General features: G+C 36.7%; 2 protein-coding genes across 2 annotated transcripts in view; one reads left to right on the top strand and one right to left on the bottom strand.

Annotated features, from left to right (window-relative positions):
* The window catches only part of LOC128018906 (mediator of RNA polymerase II transcription subunit 27), a 56,965-nt gene extending 47,640 nt beyond the window's left edge, over nucleotides 1–9,325 (bottom strand). The window contains exons 1-2 of the mRNA XM_052604773.1: nucleotides 9,078–9,325; nucleotides 8,556–8,700 (exon numbers count right to left, since the gene is read on the bottom strand). Of these exons, the coding sequence (XP_052460733.1) occupies nucleotides 8,556–8,700; nucleotides 9,078–9,280 (348 nt within the window). The 5' untranslated portion in view covers nucleotides 9,281–9,325. The remainder of the gene's footprint in view (nucleotides 1–8,555; nucleotides 8,701–9,077) is intronic.
* Nucleotides 9,326–10,154: 829 nt separating this feature from the next.
* The window catches only part of LOC128018903 (netrin-G2-like), a 56,493-nt gene continuing 50,861 nt past the window's right edge, over nucleotides 10,155–15,786 (top strand). The window contains exons 1-2 of the mRNA XM_052604772.1: nucleotides 10,155–10,773; nucleotides 11,552–12,148. Of these exons, the coding sequence (XP_052460732.1) occupies nucleotides 11,912–12,148 (237 nt within the window). The 5' untranslated portion in view covers nucleotides 10,155–10,773; nucleotides 11,552–11,911. The remainder of the gene's footprint in view (nucleotides 10,774–11,551; nucleotides 12,149–15,786) is intronic.

Here is a 15,786-nt window from a genome sequence, read left to right as displayed (position 1 = left end):
GCTGTAGCATACTGAAATTCATCCAATTAAAACATTTTATGGTAATGCTTCACATCTATATATTTTTTTTTTGAGACAATAAGTTATTTATTTTTCATTGGCTCAAGTAAAAAAAATATAGATGTGAATCATTACCCTATATATATATATATATATATATATATATATATTTTTTTTTTAATTGGATGAATGAAACACTTTGCATCTTTGATTTATTTGCACCAACATTATTTGATTTTAACATTTTGGAAAATGTATTTATATAGCATACTTTTATTTAGTCTCAATGGTAAAGACCTTTTTTTTATTTAAAACCAAATTTAAAAACTAAAATACTGAATGCTGATTAAGAAACATCTTATTGAATGTGTGTTGATTGTGGCGTTTGGATTATAGAACTATGCAGTTATTGTCTTTAATTTCACATGGTCACAGTTAATCTTTTCATTTAAGGCCAGTTCTCTGTAGTTTCAACCCGATTCAAAACAAAAGCTAAATGCTGATGTCTGTACCATCTATGTTTGTATTGAATTGTAGGCTACTTACTAGGGCTGCACGATGTGTTGTTTAAGCATCGATATCGCAATGTACAAATCCACGATAGTCACATCGCAGGATGTGCAATGTATGCTGTCGTAGTTGATCCGTTATTCATTAAGGCCGGTGACACACTGGATGCGTGGCGTAAGTGTCTCTGCCGCGTGGCGTGGCGGTTTTTAATTCGGTTCCCATGTTAACAGGTTAGAGCTTACAGACCGCCTGCGTGAGACGCGCGTATGTATTGTTGTAATGAAGACATGACCCTGGTCTGTCAACGGTCTCCCTCTACAGCAGCAGCGCGCCAGCGCCGCGACAGGCACGCTTCTGGTGTGTAAAGACACAGAATCCGCCACGCTTCTGGGATGCTTCAGACAAGCGGCGCTCACGCCACGCAGCCAGTGTGTCACCGGCCTAACTGTATGGGCCAAAGAGCGCACGCGAGAGAGAGAGAGAGAGAGAGAGAGAGAGAGAGAGAGAGAGAGAGAGAGAGAGAGAGAGAGAGAGAGAGAGCGAGCGAGCGACCGGCGATACACTAGATGCGTGGCGCAAGCGTCTCAGCTGCGTGGCGTGTCCGTTTTTAATTCGGCTCCCATGTTAACAGGTTATAGCTTTCAGACTGCCTGCATGAGACGCGCGTCTCAGGCGCGGCAGAAAACACGTGCATGCTAGAAATAGAGCCGACGCCTATTTATATTGCACCTGTCACCGGCCTGAGAGAGAGAGCGCACGCACAAAGCAAGCCCGGCCGCACGCAGTGTCTTCAGTGTCTCGCGCATATTAATCAATTGACACGATGGTGTCGCTGTTTAAATCATTTACAATGAGAATGTAAGTTTGCTCACCCCATTTTTGTTTGTAAGAATATTTTTTTATTTCATATCGCAATATATATCGCAGAAAAATAAAATATCGCAATGTAAAGTTTTCCCAATATCGTGCAGCCCTACTACTTACTGTACAGTTAATGCTGTTAATTTCAGATGGTTACAGTTATTGTTTTCAATAGCCAAAAGCAAGTTTGGCCTATTAAATACTAAATATCTTGTTTATGCACACTTTCCTTCTTTCTTGTTTGTTGCTTAAAAGAAAAAAATAAAATAAAAATAAATCGGAAATCGGTATCGGAATCGGCCAGTTTGCTTGTAAAAAAATCGGTATCGGAATCGGCCATGAAAAATCATGATTGGTGCATCCCTAATCATTGGTACTTTTGTACACTATTACAAACACACTATATTATATGTGTGGTGAATATGATAACTGTAGCAAGTTATATTACATTAATTACATCAATTACCTCATTGTGAAATCAAATTTACAAATTCAAAGCTGAAAATAATGATGTTGATGTTTATAATACCTTTATTTTATAGAAAATATTTATATAGAAGTTCAAACTGTCATTATTTACTCTTCCTGGTGTTATTATAAAACTTGTATTGCCCAGGCTGTTCTTTTCCAAAAACCAAAAGACACTGGCATATACTTGTACTTAAAATTAATTATTAAAATAAATAAAACCATAAAATAGTCCACATGATTCCATATACCATTCATTATCAGGTTGTACGGACAATCTTTACGCTCCTTTTTGTCTTTAACATTATAATATGGGATTCTCTGGTGTACTGACAGCCCACAACCACGTGTTAAATACAGTTAAACAGAAATCATTGTTTTCATGATATGCTTCTTCCAACTGACAAAGAGAATTCTAAGTCATGCAGTAGGGGTGTGCACGGATAGTAGAACATTCGAATATTCTTTCTGCTCTAATTATTCGATAAATAAAAATGATATTCGAATTTCGAAAAAAAAAAAAGGTTCACAATAAAACCTAATTCTCCACGGCATATTTGAAGTACTGTAGAGGACCGCAGTTCTAATTCATTCATTATTTTTGCTTGCATACATCTGCCGTGGAGAATCACAGAAAGTGACCTTGTTGCAGCATCTCTAAAGCAACGAATAAACACAGCTAACTTGGAGAATGCTCCTCTTCTTGCGTCTGCTGAGCCAGTTCTTCAGCGATAATTACAGAGAGTCCAGCTGAGACGAGTGGGAACAGTTCTTGCTGGAGCCATGTATTCCACAAGATGAGGATCCCATTCAGTGAAAGTGAAAAGTGAAAGTGAAGTGACATTCAGCCAAGTATGGTGACCCATACTCAGAATTTGTGCTCTGCATTTAACCCATCCGAAATGCACACGCACAGAGCAGTGAACACACACACACACAATGTGAGCACACACCCGGAGCAGTGGGCAGCCATTTATGCTGCGGCGCCCGGGGAGCAGTTGGGGGTTCGATGCGTTGCTCAAGGGCACCTAAGTCGTGGTATTGAAGGTGGAGAGAGAACTGTACATGCACTCCCCCCACCCACAATTCCGTCCGGCCCGAGACTAGAACCCACAACCCTTCGATTGGGAGTCCAACCCTCTAACCATTAGGCCACGACTTCCCCACTTTTTTTTTTTTTTTGGTGGTGAAACGAAAACACGAAGCGCTTCTCAGCGCTTTCTCAAAACGTATTCGCTTAGCACACCGTTATTTGTGAGTTCCGCCAACGTCTGTGCCGCCAGAGCGTGTTTTCTCCGCGGCCGGCCTTATTGTTATAAGGAGCCGACACTCCCCTGATCATATTTACATGCCTGTATTTCTTAACAATAACATGTAAAACAATAGAAAAAAAGTAAAAAAAAGATTTGCTGACAGTTTCAAAGTTTCAAAGTTAAGTGTAGTAGTGCTGCAATGACGCGATGTCATCGATTACGTCGTGATATGTGAACAGCCCCTTAAAAGACAGCGCGCCGCGAGACAACAGTCACAAACCACCGAGCAACCCAGAATCAGCTCCAGATCTCTGGAAACCAAGCTCAACCATAGCAGAACCCTGACTACATTTTATGGTTTGTGATGCTAAGGAGCATTTCATGATGTCTCAGACAACTGTAAATTTATGGCTACAGTGGTTTAATTATAAACGCTATCATAATCTCATTTACCACAGTAAAATAATTTTCTTTGTCTCTATTATTTCATACTGTAAAAACTTAAACCACATTGGTTGAAAATGAATAAAGGTTGAAGTATTATATTAGAAGTTGTACTTATATATTTTTTTGTAAAGTTATCCAAAGGATTCATTAGTTAATTAAAAAAAAAAGAACATTAGATTCATTATTTATTGTAATATAAATAATCGTTAGATTAGTCGACAGAAAAAATAATCGTTAGTTGCAGCTCTAAAGTCTAGGCTGCGTTCTACAATAGTCTAATTGCTGCAGGCTGCTTCACGTTTTTTCATTGTTCAATTTTTTTTTCTTTGTTCACTTTTTTTTTTTTTTGGCTTTTAATCTATACTTTTGTTTGTTTGCACACATTGTTAAAGGTTTTCAGCTACAAAACACGATGTGTAATGTTCAAGCTTATTGTGTGTAAGCTTGTTCAAAATAACGGAAACAATAAATGTTGCTGAAAAATAACGTCTGTCTCATTAAACTTAATTTAAATAAACGAATATTCGAATATGATATTTGCGGAAAACGCCCATCCCTATCATGCAGTCGAGAAGATCCTAGAATAAAAACAAACTTGATACATTTGTCCAAACCTGAATGAGTTTCTTTCTTCTGTTGAACAAAAATATATATTTAAAAATTAGTATGCGAACAGTTGATTTGCTAATGTAAAGTGCTTCACACTTAAAAAACAAACAAACAAAAAAAAAATAAACAAAAAAAAGGTCTCAGGAAGAGGAGAGCCTTGAGATTCCTGAGACAAAACACGCCAGGACATAATGAGGGTGAGTGACAGCTAGTAGCCAAAGGCAAAACATGTTTCACTTTAATTAACTGTTGATCTATTCACTCTCAAATCCAACTGGACCAACTTTAACAGACTGCAGTACTTGAATAGATTACATACTCACTAAAAAAGCAATTAGCAATATTATAAGATGGTATTTGTCAAAAAGGTGTAACTGTATAAATATGCCAGGATGAATGATCATACTGAATAATAAAACTCCATCTAATCCTAAATACCAACTGATAACTTATGCAGGCTGACGTGCCACTAATCTAAAAAACCGACTCAAATGAGACAATGGACAAAAACAGCCTTACTGAAAGCATGAAGTGCATTAATCCTGGGGTAGTTTGCATGGCGGAAACGTTCGCATCGATCAGGTTTACATTGGGGTGGGAGTGGTGCTGTCCGGGCAGACGGCGAGGAAGCATCAATACTTCTGCAGAGAGTCTAGGTTTGGCCTCATGCCCATGTTTGCCCGCACACCGTCCAGCCCAGACACCTAATCCTGCTGTACTGAAAACAGAGGAAGCTCACAAAGCGACCTGAACCTGATGCAGTCCCGGCTCACTCTGATGAGACCAGGAGAACACAGACACTTAGATCAAGTTTTCAAACTGGAAAAAGTGCAGAAAAGTTTTGACCTTAAAAGTCAATATGAAACCAGATTTGACCCAGTTTAATTTCTTAGAGTCCTTTCATAATTCATGAAGTATGTAACACTGATTCTGTTATTTTCCTGTTTATTACCATGAGGTTATTTTGAAACAACCTATACTGTATAAAGCGATATATAAATAAAGGTGAATAGACTTATTGGTTGTATTACACAATTTATCAGTGAACTTTAAATCTAAATGTTATATATATATATATATATATATATATATATATATATATATATATATAAAAGGAATGAATAAATGTCAATAAAAGCACCTTTGGGCAAGAAGAGACAGGTAATATTTCAAAACAATGTAATTCCTGTATGACCCCATTTTTTTTTTTTTTTTTTTATTATTACTATAAAAAAATTTAACAAAAAAAAACTGCCAGTGATGTTTCAATAACTTTTCTGTTCAATAGCTGACCTGTGTACAACTACTATTAAGCACAAAGTGTGGAGAGAGCAACTGATGAGTAGCTGCTATTGATTGACCAAAAAACCTGCCACACATTCACCAATTCAGCAGAAAACCTAAACAGGTGATCTGGTACTGCAAAACACTCTTCACCCTTCACCTTCAATATTAAGAATCAAACCATAGCTTCGTGCCATGTTTCCAAAAAAACAAAGAGTTTGTTTTCTATTCAATTCCAGGTCTATCATAATGCTACCTGCATCACCTAAGGGCAAAGCATCAAAGAACTCAAGAACAGAGCGCAGGCATCCTGTGAAATTGCATTTACAGTAAGAATAGCAAATCTTGTTCAATAACACTTAGGACAGAAGACCTACTCAAGATCAAAAGAAGTCAAAGCACTCAGCCGTAATGGATATTGAGCAAATGTTGGTTCTGCTGTGAGAACACCCACATCTATTGAATCTCAAGTGTGTACTCTTCTGGCAAGACGTTGTGCACGTTCTACTGAGAGGATTCGCACGAGGACCTTGATCCACAGAGAACATAATTTTACAGCTTTTTCAGGAACAAAAGAAGATTTACTAGGTAAAAGAGTAACACAACTCAGTTTTCTGTCAAATTAAGCAGAGAGACTTGGCGAGGTTTTTTACATTTGGAACTTCTCACATTGCTTTAAGCAAATCACAGATACAAGCGAAAAATGTGTCTTATTGAAGCACTGCGATTAGACCATCAAACTGTAAACCTATAGTATTAAAGTAATATTAGACGCAAGATGATATTCAATTCCATCACAGCCGAGTCTGACATTTATGATGATGTAAAAGCCTTGTATTCATGTTCGTCTGAAATTCATGAATGGAAGCAACTTTTTCAAACTAAAGGAAGACAAAACAACTGCAATTTTCTAAAGTACTAAACAGAAAAAAAAGAGAAGGCTCTTACCAGCACCTACAATCATCTGCAATATTTGCCCACTGGTATCTTGAAAACATTTCATTTTGCCATTTTGTGTTATCATTCATTGTGGTTGCCAGGTTTCCAGAGTTAAAAATTCCCCAATTAGAGCATTCCAATGAATAAATTACATTTTAAAATATATTTAAATAGAAAACAGTTAAATTGTAATAATATTTCATAATTTTTGTAACTTTATTGTATGTTTAATCAAATAAATGTAGTCTTGGCGAGCATTAGAGGCTTTTCTTTTAAAAATATATTAAAAAAGTAAAACAAAACTCTAAGCTTTTTAACAATAGTGTAATTGCATTTATCAATGAAATTAATACCCTGAAGAGAATTCACACTATACACCTGACACAGTTCTTCAACCATTTGATATACCACTATAAACAAAAGACTTCTGTCTTTGCAACTGACTGTCTTCAGAAAAGTTTAGATGCTATTTTCTTTAACATCTTAACTCCATATAAAGCATATTAAAGTAGTGTTAAGGTATAAAATCAGGGCTGCTTTGTTTACAAAAGTAACCAGGTAAATGCTGTATTGCTGCTGTTCCGTAAGCGCCACCTACTGTGAGAGAGTGAATTTACGTTCTCATTCATCCTGATATATTTTATGTAGTATAGTTTCAAATTATAAAATTTTTGAAATTATAATCTAATTCAGATTTAAAACTGCTCATACTGCATATATGCCGCACTTTTGTTTGGATTTGGATTGAAATAAAGAGGTTGTCTCGAATTTTAAATGGAAAGAGCACAGGCAAAGTCTTGGTTTGTTTATATGAAAAGATTTATTTTATTTGAATTATTTATTTATTTGATTTGGGCTTTTTTTTTAAATTTGAGTTTAGTTTTTTAGTTTAGCATTTGACACGTTTCAATTTCGCAAAGAAATGTGCAGCATTTTGTCCAAGCAATAATATATGACATTTTCATTTAGAATCTTTTGTAAAACAAAAACACGTGTGAGAAAATCGTATTGTGAAATCAGTATAGTGAATTGTAACACATCGTAAGTTGAGTGAATTGTTACATCCCTAATGATTACTTTTCATACTTCCAGAAGTTTACAGTCTGAAATTAATATTTTGATTCAGCAAGGCTGTATTAAATTGATCAAGAATGACAGTAAAGACATTTATATTGTTATAATATGCTTATATTTCAAATAAATGTTCATGTGAATTTATCGAAGGCAAAAATATTACACAGCACAAATGTTTGCAAATTTGCTAATAATAAGAAGTAGTTTTGGGAGTAACAAATCTGCATTTTAGAATGATTTCTGAAGAATCATGTGACACTGAAGACTGGCGTAATGATGCTGAAAATTCAGCTTTACCATCTCAGGAATAAACTACATTTTCAAATAAATTTAAATAGAAAACTGTTATTTAAAATTGTAATATCTCACAAATATCAAATAAATGCACCCTTGGTGAGCATAAGCAGAGACAATTTATGAGAGACATGCCACTTCCTCAATCCTCAATACAACTATATAAGGAAAACCCGTAATGGCAAAGATGGCGGTTGTATGCACATGTTCCGCCCCTCATGCTGGAAAGCCAATCATCTGCTTTTAACAGTCAAGCCGGGAAACATATAAGCCTATCGTCTGGTTCCACTGACGCATGCGCACAGTTGAGGTTTTGCGACAGCGGAGACAATTTTGCAATTTTAAACCTTATTTTGGGCAAAGTGATCAAACTTTTTCAGCGATTTTTATCATATTTTACTGCTGTTTCTATACATGCAGTCTTGTTATTCTGAAATAGCTGCCCGGACGCGTTGCCAAGATGACGGCCGAGTGGCATGACTTGCCTAAAAGCACTTTGGCATAGGAGACCTTTATCTTAAACATTCAAAAAAAAAAAAAAAAAAAAACGAACACATTTTGAACTATAAAGCTTTTTCCAGCCCTGGAAAATTTAACATTGTGCAAGACCACGAGAGCCTCAGACCACATCAAGGTGACACTTTAATACATAATTCACTATTGAGCATATTTCTGGAGTGACGTATGGCTGAAGTCTGAATAGACCATTTAAGACATTCATCACTTAAATTTCATTCCATTACTTTTAAATCACCTGTGTGTGTTGCATACAAAGGCTTTAATGCAAGGTGAATCAGCAAAATGCTGACAACTTACTTTATTGGACCATTTGTAAGCCTGGAGCAGCTGGCTGTAGAGAGGTGTTTTGTCCTGAACGGGGTCTAAACTGAGCAGTCCACTGTTGTGTAAGGGGTGACTCTCTGACGGCCGGCCAACCAAAGTACTGAGACGCTCCAATTCACTGCAGAAACAAGAAACAAAAGTCAGACTGGTACTGTTGATATTGATATTTTTAACATACACAATAAAACCAATGTCACACATCACATAATAATTTTAAGCTAAAATCAAGCTATTTTGACTTTCTCCGCCATAATATAAAAAATATATATATTTCAGTCATTTTTAGAAAAACATACCACAACACATTGAAATCATAATAAATGAATGTGTGATTTCAGAATCTTCCATCATCGCTTTTCATGTTGACAGCAGCGGGTAATAGCGTTACTAGGTTATCATGGTTTATTACAATAACACTTGCATTTTGGCAGTGATGGTTACCGTTACAACATTTCACAGGGTAACGTTAAGTGAATGGTGAGACAATTAACTCACTTTAAATCGCGATTGACTGACTGTAGGTTATCTTGGAATTCAGTTATAAAGACTTTCTCCCGCCCTTCAAGGGTCTCCTTATTTTTCATCCCATCTTTAAGAGAATCGAATACCCTGGTGACACTCGATCGAAGAGCCTGGATGGCATTAATCGCTTGAGAAAACGCTTCTAAATTCACTCCAACATTCATAACGTCCGCCATGGCTTTGAGTCCGCGGACGCTGGCGCTCGAGTGACGTCACTGACGCAGAACGGATGATGGGATTTGTAGTTTCTAACAGGGAGGCTACAGACGCGATGAGAAAATATGTAGTTCAGTTCTGTAATCGTCGTTATTGATAGAAACACGTTTAATTATTTAATAAAATCTTATTTGCAAGAAAATGCGAAAAATTCGAAAGCTAAACTTTTTGTAAAGTTGTAGTTTGTATCTTTCATATTTAATTTCACTAAGCAAACACAAAATAATAAAAGAGACCTTTCAAGTAAAAGTTTAATTTACAGTGCAGCTTGAATGTGCAATAGTGTTACCTGCAGTACTGTTGTGGTTTTAAACTATTTGTTTGTTTGTTGTTACAGTTTTAGGTAGACTACATAATAATTACATATATTTTTTTTAAACTGCACACCTCACTATTTAAAAAATGTAAAAACGAATAAAATAAATATAATATAAACCAGCTCATATATATTTATGATAAGATGAACAGCATTATCTGAGGATTAAACACCTCTTTTCATTGACTACTATTATAAATAAATAAATAAAACAGTATGTTTCATGAATTCATTTATTTTGAGTTTTTAGCCTGTCCCTTAAAGAAATTCACGTTGGTAACAACAGAACAGTCTCCGCCAAAATGCCATAGCCTAGTTATGAATTTTTCACTATTTTTCTTTCTTTTTATTGTGTGATTAATTTATTTATTCAACTAGCCTATATAAGTTAACACAGTTTTTCTAAAGCAATACTTCTAACATTTTGACCGAAACTATGGTAGCCTATATTCTGTAAGTGTATGGCTTGATAAACACCTTGTAGTAGGCTACGCTGTGAAAGAAGCCTGGGAATCCTCAGCCTCTGATCTGTCTCTTTAAGCGGGGCGGACTGCCTCAACTGCTGCTGGGACGGTTCTCTTCAAGCCCCTAGATAAACTTCTGCTCCACACTAGTTAGACTGCACAAGGCAGGCAGGTTGCAGAGGCTAAAAGTATTTTCATCGAGGTTTCCAAAGAGGAATGAAAGTCAGATATTGCGTTGCGCAAATAGATAGCTACAGATAAGGCAGAGTGAATGGAGCAGGAGCGGGGATGGAATAAGACAGGATGGGAACGGGAGGTGGAGTATTCTGAAGTCTGTCCTTGAGCGCACAGGACAGAGGCATCAATGAAGGCAGGGACAGGAACCGAAACTTTAAATGCACGATTTTCAGGCAATACTTGATTCGATTCGGAGGAGTCTGGATGTAGGGCATCTATCTAGAATGCTTTCCAACAAACTACGCGGCAGCAGAAGAAAGCTCGAAGGAGAAAGCGTTTGCTCTGATTTATGGAGCGGAGTAACGTGTGCATGTGTTTCTCATCCATCTCAAGTGATATGGCAGGGAACTGACTGAGGGAGAGAGTTTACACTGAAGAAATTCATCTGGGAGCCGTAAAAGGTGCTGAGCTCTGGAACCGAGGAAAGGTTACTCAGGTGTGTTACTTCTTTATTTCGGTCAATGAACATTCTAAATCTCTTGTAAGCGCTTAGAACACGGACAGCATTTCAGATGTTCTTTGATGAATTCAAGTAACTTAAGCTGGTGAGGAATAGGTTATTATCTATTACATTTCCCGGATGTTTTTGGAAAAGTGCATTTAACTAAACTTTTTTTTTTTTACTCAGTTTTCTAACAATTTATTTGGTAATTTCCTTAGTTATTTATTTGCTTTTCTAATCGCCTTTTGTACTTAAAAAGGTAGGCTACAATACAATTGTGTAATATTTGCGCGCATTTGTCACAACAGAATTTATTTATTCGCATTGTTTTGGAGCATGTCCCGGATGACCTACTACAGAGTTTACATTAAAAAAAAAAAAGATTTCCATAGCGAAGTCGAAAATTTTAAAGTGTATCATTTACTGCATTACGGAAAATGTGCACCTTGGAGAAAGTGGCAAGTTTTCGAATTAAGCTGTTATGAAAAATAATACATTTGGGTTAAAAAAAAAACAACAACTGGCAGCTGTGGTTTCCAGCATTGTAACTTTATTGTTAATACACTGACGATGTTTTAATCGTGTCTGTTTGCTTCACAGTTCAAAACCTATACATAATGTAGCCTAATGGATACATTTTATCCATGAACTATAATGCAGTTTCATTGTCTTTTAAAATATATTTTAATGTAAGTTAGCTAACTTAACCAATTACCATTTTTTTTAACTGTAAAATATATATTGCTTATTTCTGTCCCCCCCTATTTCCTAGGCAACCCATCAGAAATGATACAGCTCATCTCATCTCACATGAATCTTAGTCTGGACTCTGACACCAGGCACCTTCTGATTGCATATGAACCACTAAATGCACTCCATGTCTCTGAACTGAAGTAACATTCATCCCTGGACTTGAATTCAGTTGTCATGTATAGAAATTGAACTTTGAGTTCTGAAGATGTCACAATAGATCTAAAAAATAACACCTCAGTGTGAACAGGTTTTACATTAAGTCACAGTTTTCCACCGAGGACCAGACTTTGCCCTTTTGGATGGATATTGGAAATTTCGCAATCTAATTAAATTCCATGCTGATACACCTAATAGCTGTGGCGCCCCTTGCCTTTCTCTCATGCCCATGGACCCATCCAGTGCCATGCTCTCACAGGCGCTCCTGCTCTTACAGTGCATTATTCTGACTCTCGGCCAGTACGATATCTGTAAGTCGCTGGTCAGCACAGACGATGGACCAACATGGGAATATTACGCTTGCCAGCCCAAACCCATGTCCATGAAGGAGTACATGCAGATTAGAGTGGAGCCTCCCGATATCACATGTGGGAATCCACCGGAGAGGTTCTGCACTCTGGTGAGTTTGGATCACTTTTGGCTCTGCCTCTTTGTCAGTTACATCTGTTCCACTGGAACAGCTTGTGTTTCTATGCAAATATAGTTTGCAATCATGTTTATTTATGATAGTGCAAGTTTGATGGATTTTCGGTGTAACTTCAGAAGCTTCATAGCAAAGAAAGTCTAAAGAAAAAATGATCACACGTGCATGTACATGCCTTGTGCGTGTACAGTGTGATTATTATCAGTATTGTCAAATTCAGGATGTGAGTTGGAGTCAAAATCTTTTAAAGGGACAAAAATGAATGGAAAAATGTAAATTTCATTTACCCACCCTCGTGTAAATTCCAAACCTGTATGATTTACTTTCTTCTGTGGAACACAAAAGAAGATATTCTAAGAATGTTGGTAACCAAACAGTTCCGGTTCCCATTCACTTCCCTTGTGTGGTGAAAAATGTGCTTCTTTGATATTCTTCTTTTGTACACAACTTTAAAGGATGTTGGTAACCAAATAGTTTTGGTTCCCATTGACTTCCGAATCCAATGACAACCGAATCTGTTTGGCTACCAACATTCTACAAAAAAAAAAAAAAAAAACATTCTACAAAATATCTTCTTTTATGTTCCACAGAAGAAAGAAAATCATACAGGTTTAGAACAACATTAAGGTGAGTAAATAATGACAACGTTTTAATTTTTGTGCATACTGTCCCTTTTAAAAGACAAATAATCAGGCATATAAATAGCTAGGCTGTGTTTATTTTTGGAAAGAAAGGATAAAATAGATCAAAGAAATCCAGTATTACAGTAAGATCTAACACATGAATGCTAAAAAAGTTTCCAGGTAACCCTGATATGTCTACACACAGATTATTCACTAATCTGCAACATGTGACCATTAACAATGTGCTTGCTCAGAGAGTCAACAAAGCCAGAGATGATGTGTAAATTTGACCACACAGCTGTTATTCAGTGTAGTTTCCCTCCGCGCATGAGACAGCAGCCACCGCAGGATTATCTGTGTTTAGCACAGAGCGTGAGGGTGCAAACAATCTGTGTCTTTCCAGGGTACATCTGATGACCGATCGACACAACATTTGGCTTACTCTGCGACATACTTGGGATGAGAGATTAGGGCAATCACAAGCATGAAAATATTATCCGTTCAATACAATCAGTGTTTGGAGGGGTGAATTTTAGGCCCTCAGTTAGGTTGGTGAGGTATGAGAGTAGCCAAAGTTAATCTCCATCAGAGATGCTTTGGGAATTTAGCCAGAAGCTTGATTGCACAATAATCGGATAGAGGATTTGTCCAGCTGGACTGACACTACGCATGTCTCTGACGGGGTGCTAATTCACACATTTAGACTGTGTGGATCAAAGACAGAATGCCAGATATTGCTCACTCAGTGACATCATTCTCTCAGCATATACCGTGTGGCTCACACAGTGACTACGGGTGGGTAGCTGGACTGTGGAGAGAGTCTGAATTCAGTCACCAAAATCATTTTTCAGACATAAATGTACTACAAAGTCATAGTGAGTCACCAGTGATGGATTTAGTTGTCTAGAGTAAAAAGTAGGAGAAACAGATTATGTTTTTCAAATTCAGTGTGAAAGAAAGGATACCGTTCTTTTGCCGGAACCTGTAGGAAGGCTGTAAAAATGACACAGACCACAAATAGTGGTTAACCAATATGGGTCGCCCTGTTGACGGGCTCTTTTACTCTTGAGATATACCTGTCCGATGACCTTTCAGATTAGGTGTAAAGCAATTCTATGCAGTTTAGGACTGGTACTGTATGTGAACAGATTTTAAAACACTAGGCACCACACACTTGCTTTGTAAATAGTTAAAGAGGAAAAACTGGGTATTATTCACTAAATGAATGACTACACACAACCAGACTTTCAAGTCCTTGAGATGAAAACAATATAGACCTCTTTACACAGCTAAGTTAAGGTTGCTCTGTGCAGGCTCAAGATTCAGTGAAAAGATGCAATGCCACATCAAATTTTGCACTTTCTTTGTGCACAAAAAGTATTCTCGTAGCTTCATAACATTATGTTTGAACCACCGATGTCACGTGGACTATTTTAACGATGTCCTTGAACGTGGTAGTTCTGTTTCTGTCTATGCAGGGTCAGAAAGCTCTCTGAATTCATCAAAGATATCAGAATAGATCAAAAAAGGTCTTACTGGTTTGGAACTAATTCATTCTTGGGTGAGCTATCCCTTTTATTATACCTACTCTGACCCACCTTGTATCATTGCATACAGTTGTAATTTCTGTATAAATACAATTCTGCCACCTTTGACCAGCATTTTAGGCAAAACTTTGTGCAAAATTTGTATATTTTTGAGAATACCACCCTTTAACCATAGCAAATGAGATACCAAATTGCTAAAATTAAAAGAGAACTTTTCACAAAATGTTTAGTCAAAATTCAGTAAAATTAAAATTACATTTAAATTAGCAGAAAATTTACAAAAATCTACCACAGGACAATCTTAAAACATTGAGAATACATGTAGCTGTAACATGTAATATAAAGTAATTTGATACAATTTTGAAAATATGAAAGCACATAGGATTATATAATATCAAAATAATATAATAGCATAAACTAAAGTAGACAAGACATATATAAAATTGAATGAAAATGAAATTCAAAATATAAGAAAAGTAATTAGGGTGATTTTTGAGGGATCACATGATACTGAAGAATGGAGTAATAATGCTGAACATTTCACCATCACAGGAATAAATTGCATTTTAAAATATAATAAAATAGAAAAAAGTTATTGTAAAAATATTTTAAAACGTGACTGAGTTTAAAGGAATTTTGATCAAATAAATGCAGCCTTAGTTTAAAAAAAAATCTTACTGACCCCAAACTTTTAAATGGTAATCTATATATCCAATCACCCTGGTGCCATTTTGGAGAATATTTGCTGTTCTGTGTCAGCTGCGTCACGCCGATACGCTGTTTCCGTTCAGATCAAATCACAACAACAGGAAATAGATCCGGCGTGACACAGATACCATCAAAAAATATCTTAATTTGTGTTCCGAAGGTGAACAAAGGTCTTACGGGTTTCAAACAACTCGAGGGTTAGTAATTAATAATAGAATTTTCCAAAAATCGCATTTGGCAACAATTCCTGTAAGTTTCCTACTTTTTATATATTGCACCACATGAAACTTTCTGTCCTCATCTGCTATTCATACAATAACCTGACACTAGGGCGTGTATTTCGTGCATACTGATTAAGGAATATTTTTCCATGCCGACCCGAGATGGCTTACTGAGCAGAAGAAACTGGAGATGAGTTTTAGGAGAAGGGTGTAGTCATGTCCTTCCCTGTCAGCACTTTCTTCTCAGATCAATAAAAGCTGACTGTTCATCCACTGATCAGCCTTTTCTGCATTCAGATGTTGAGCGAGAGGGAGGGAGGGAGGGAGGGCAGAGGGGCCAGGCACTTTAAACGGAAGAGACCTTCTGGCATTCACAACATCAAACTTGCTCCATGTCAGAATAACTCCATGTGCCTGCAGTCACAGTGTGTTTTAAAGCAGCAGTGTTAAAGAGAAGCGATCCTCGCTTGTTTATGGTTACAAATCCAGGAATGAATGTAGCGATCGACGTCCTT

The sequence above is a fragment of the Carassius gibelio genome, chromosome A8 (genome assembly GCF_023724105.1).
Source record: "Carassius gibelio isolate Cgi1373 ecotype wild population from Czech Republic chromosome A8, carGib1.2-hapl.c, whole genome shotgun sequence".
Classification (NCBI taxonomy): Eukaryota; Metazoa; Chordata; class Actinopteri; order Cypriniformes; family Cyprinidae; genus Carassius; species Carassius gibelio.
The sequence above is the reverse complement of the archived record's forward strand: the minus strand, read 5'-3'. Positions and strand labels throughout refer to the sequence as shown.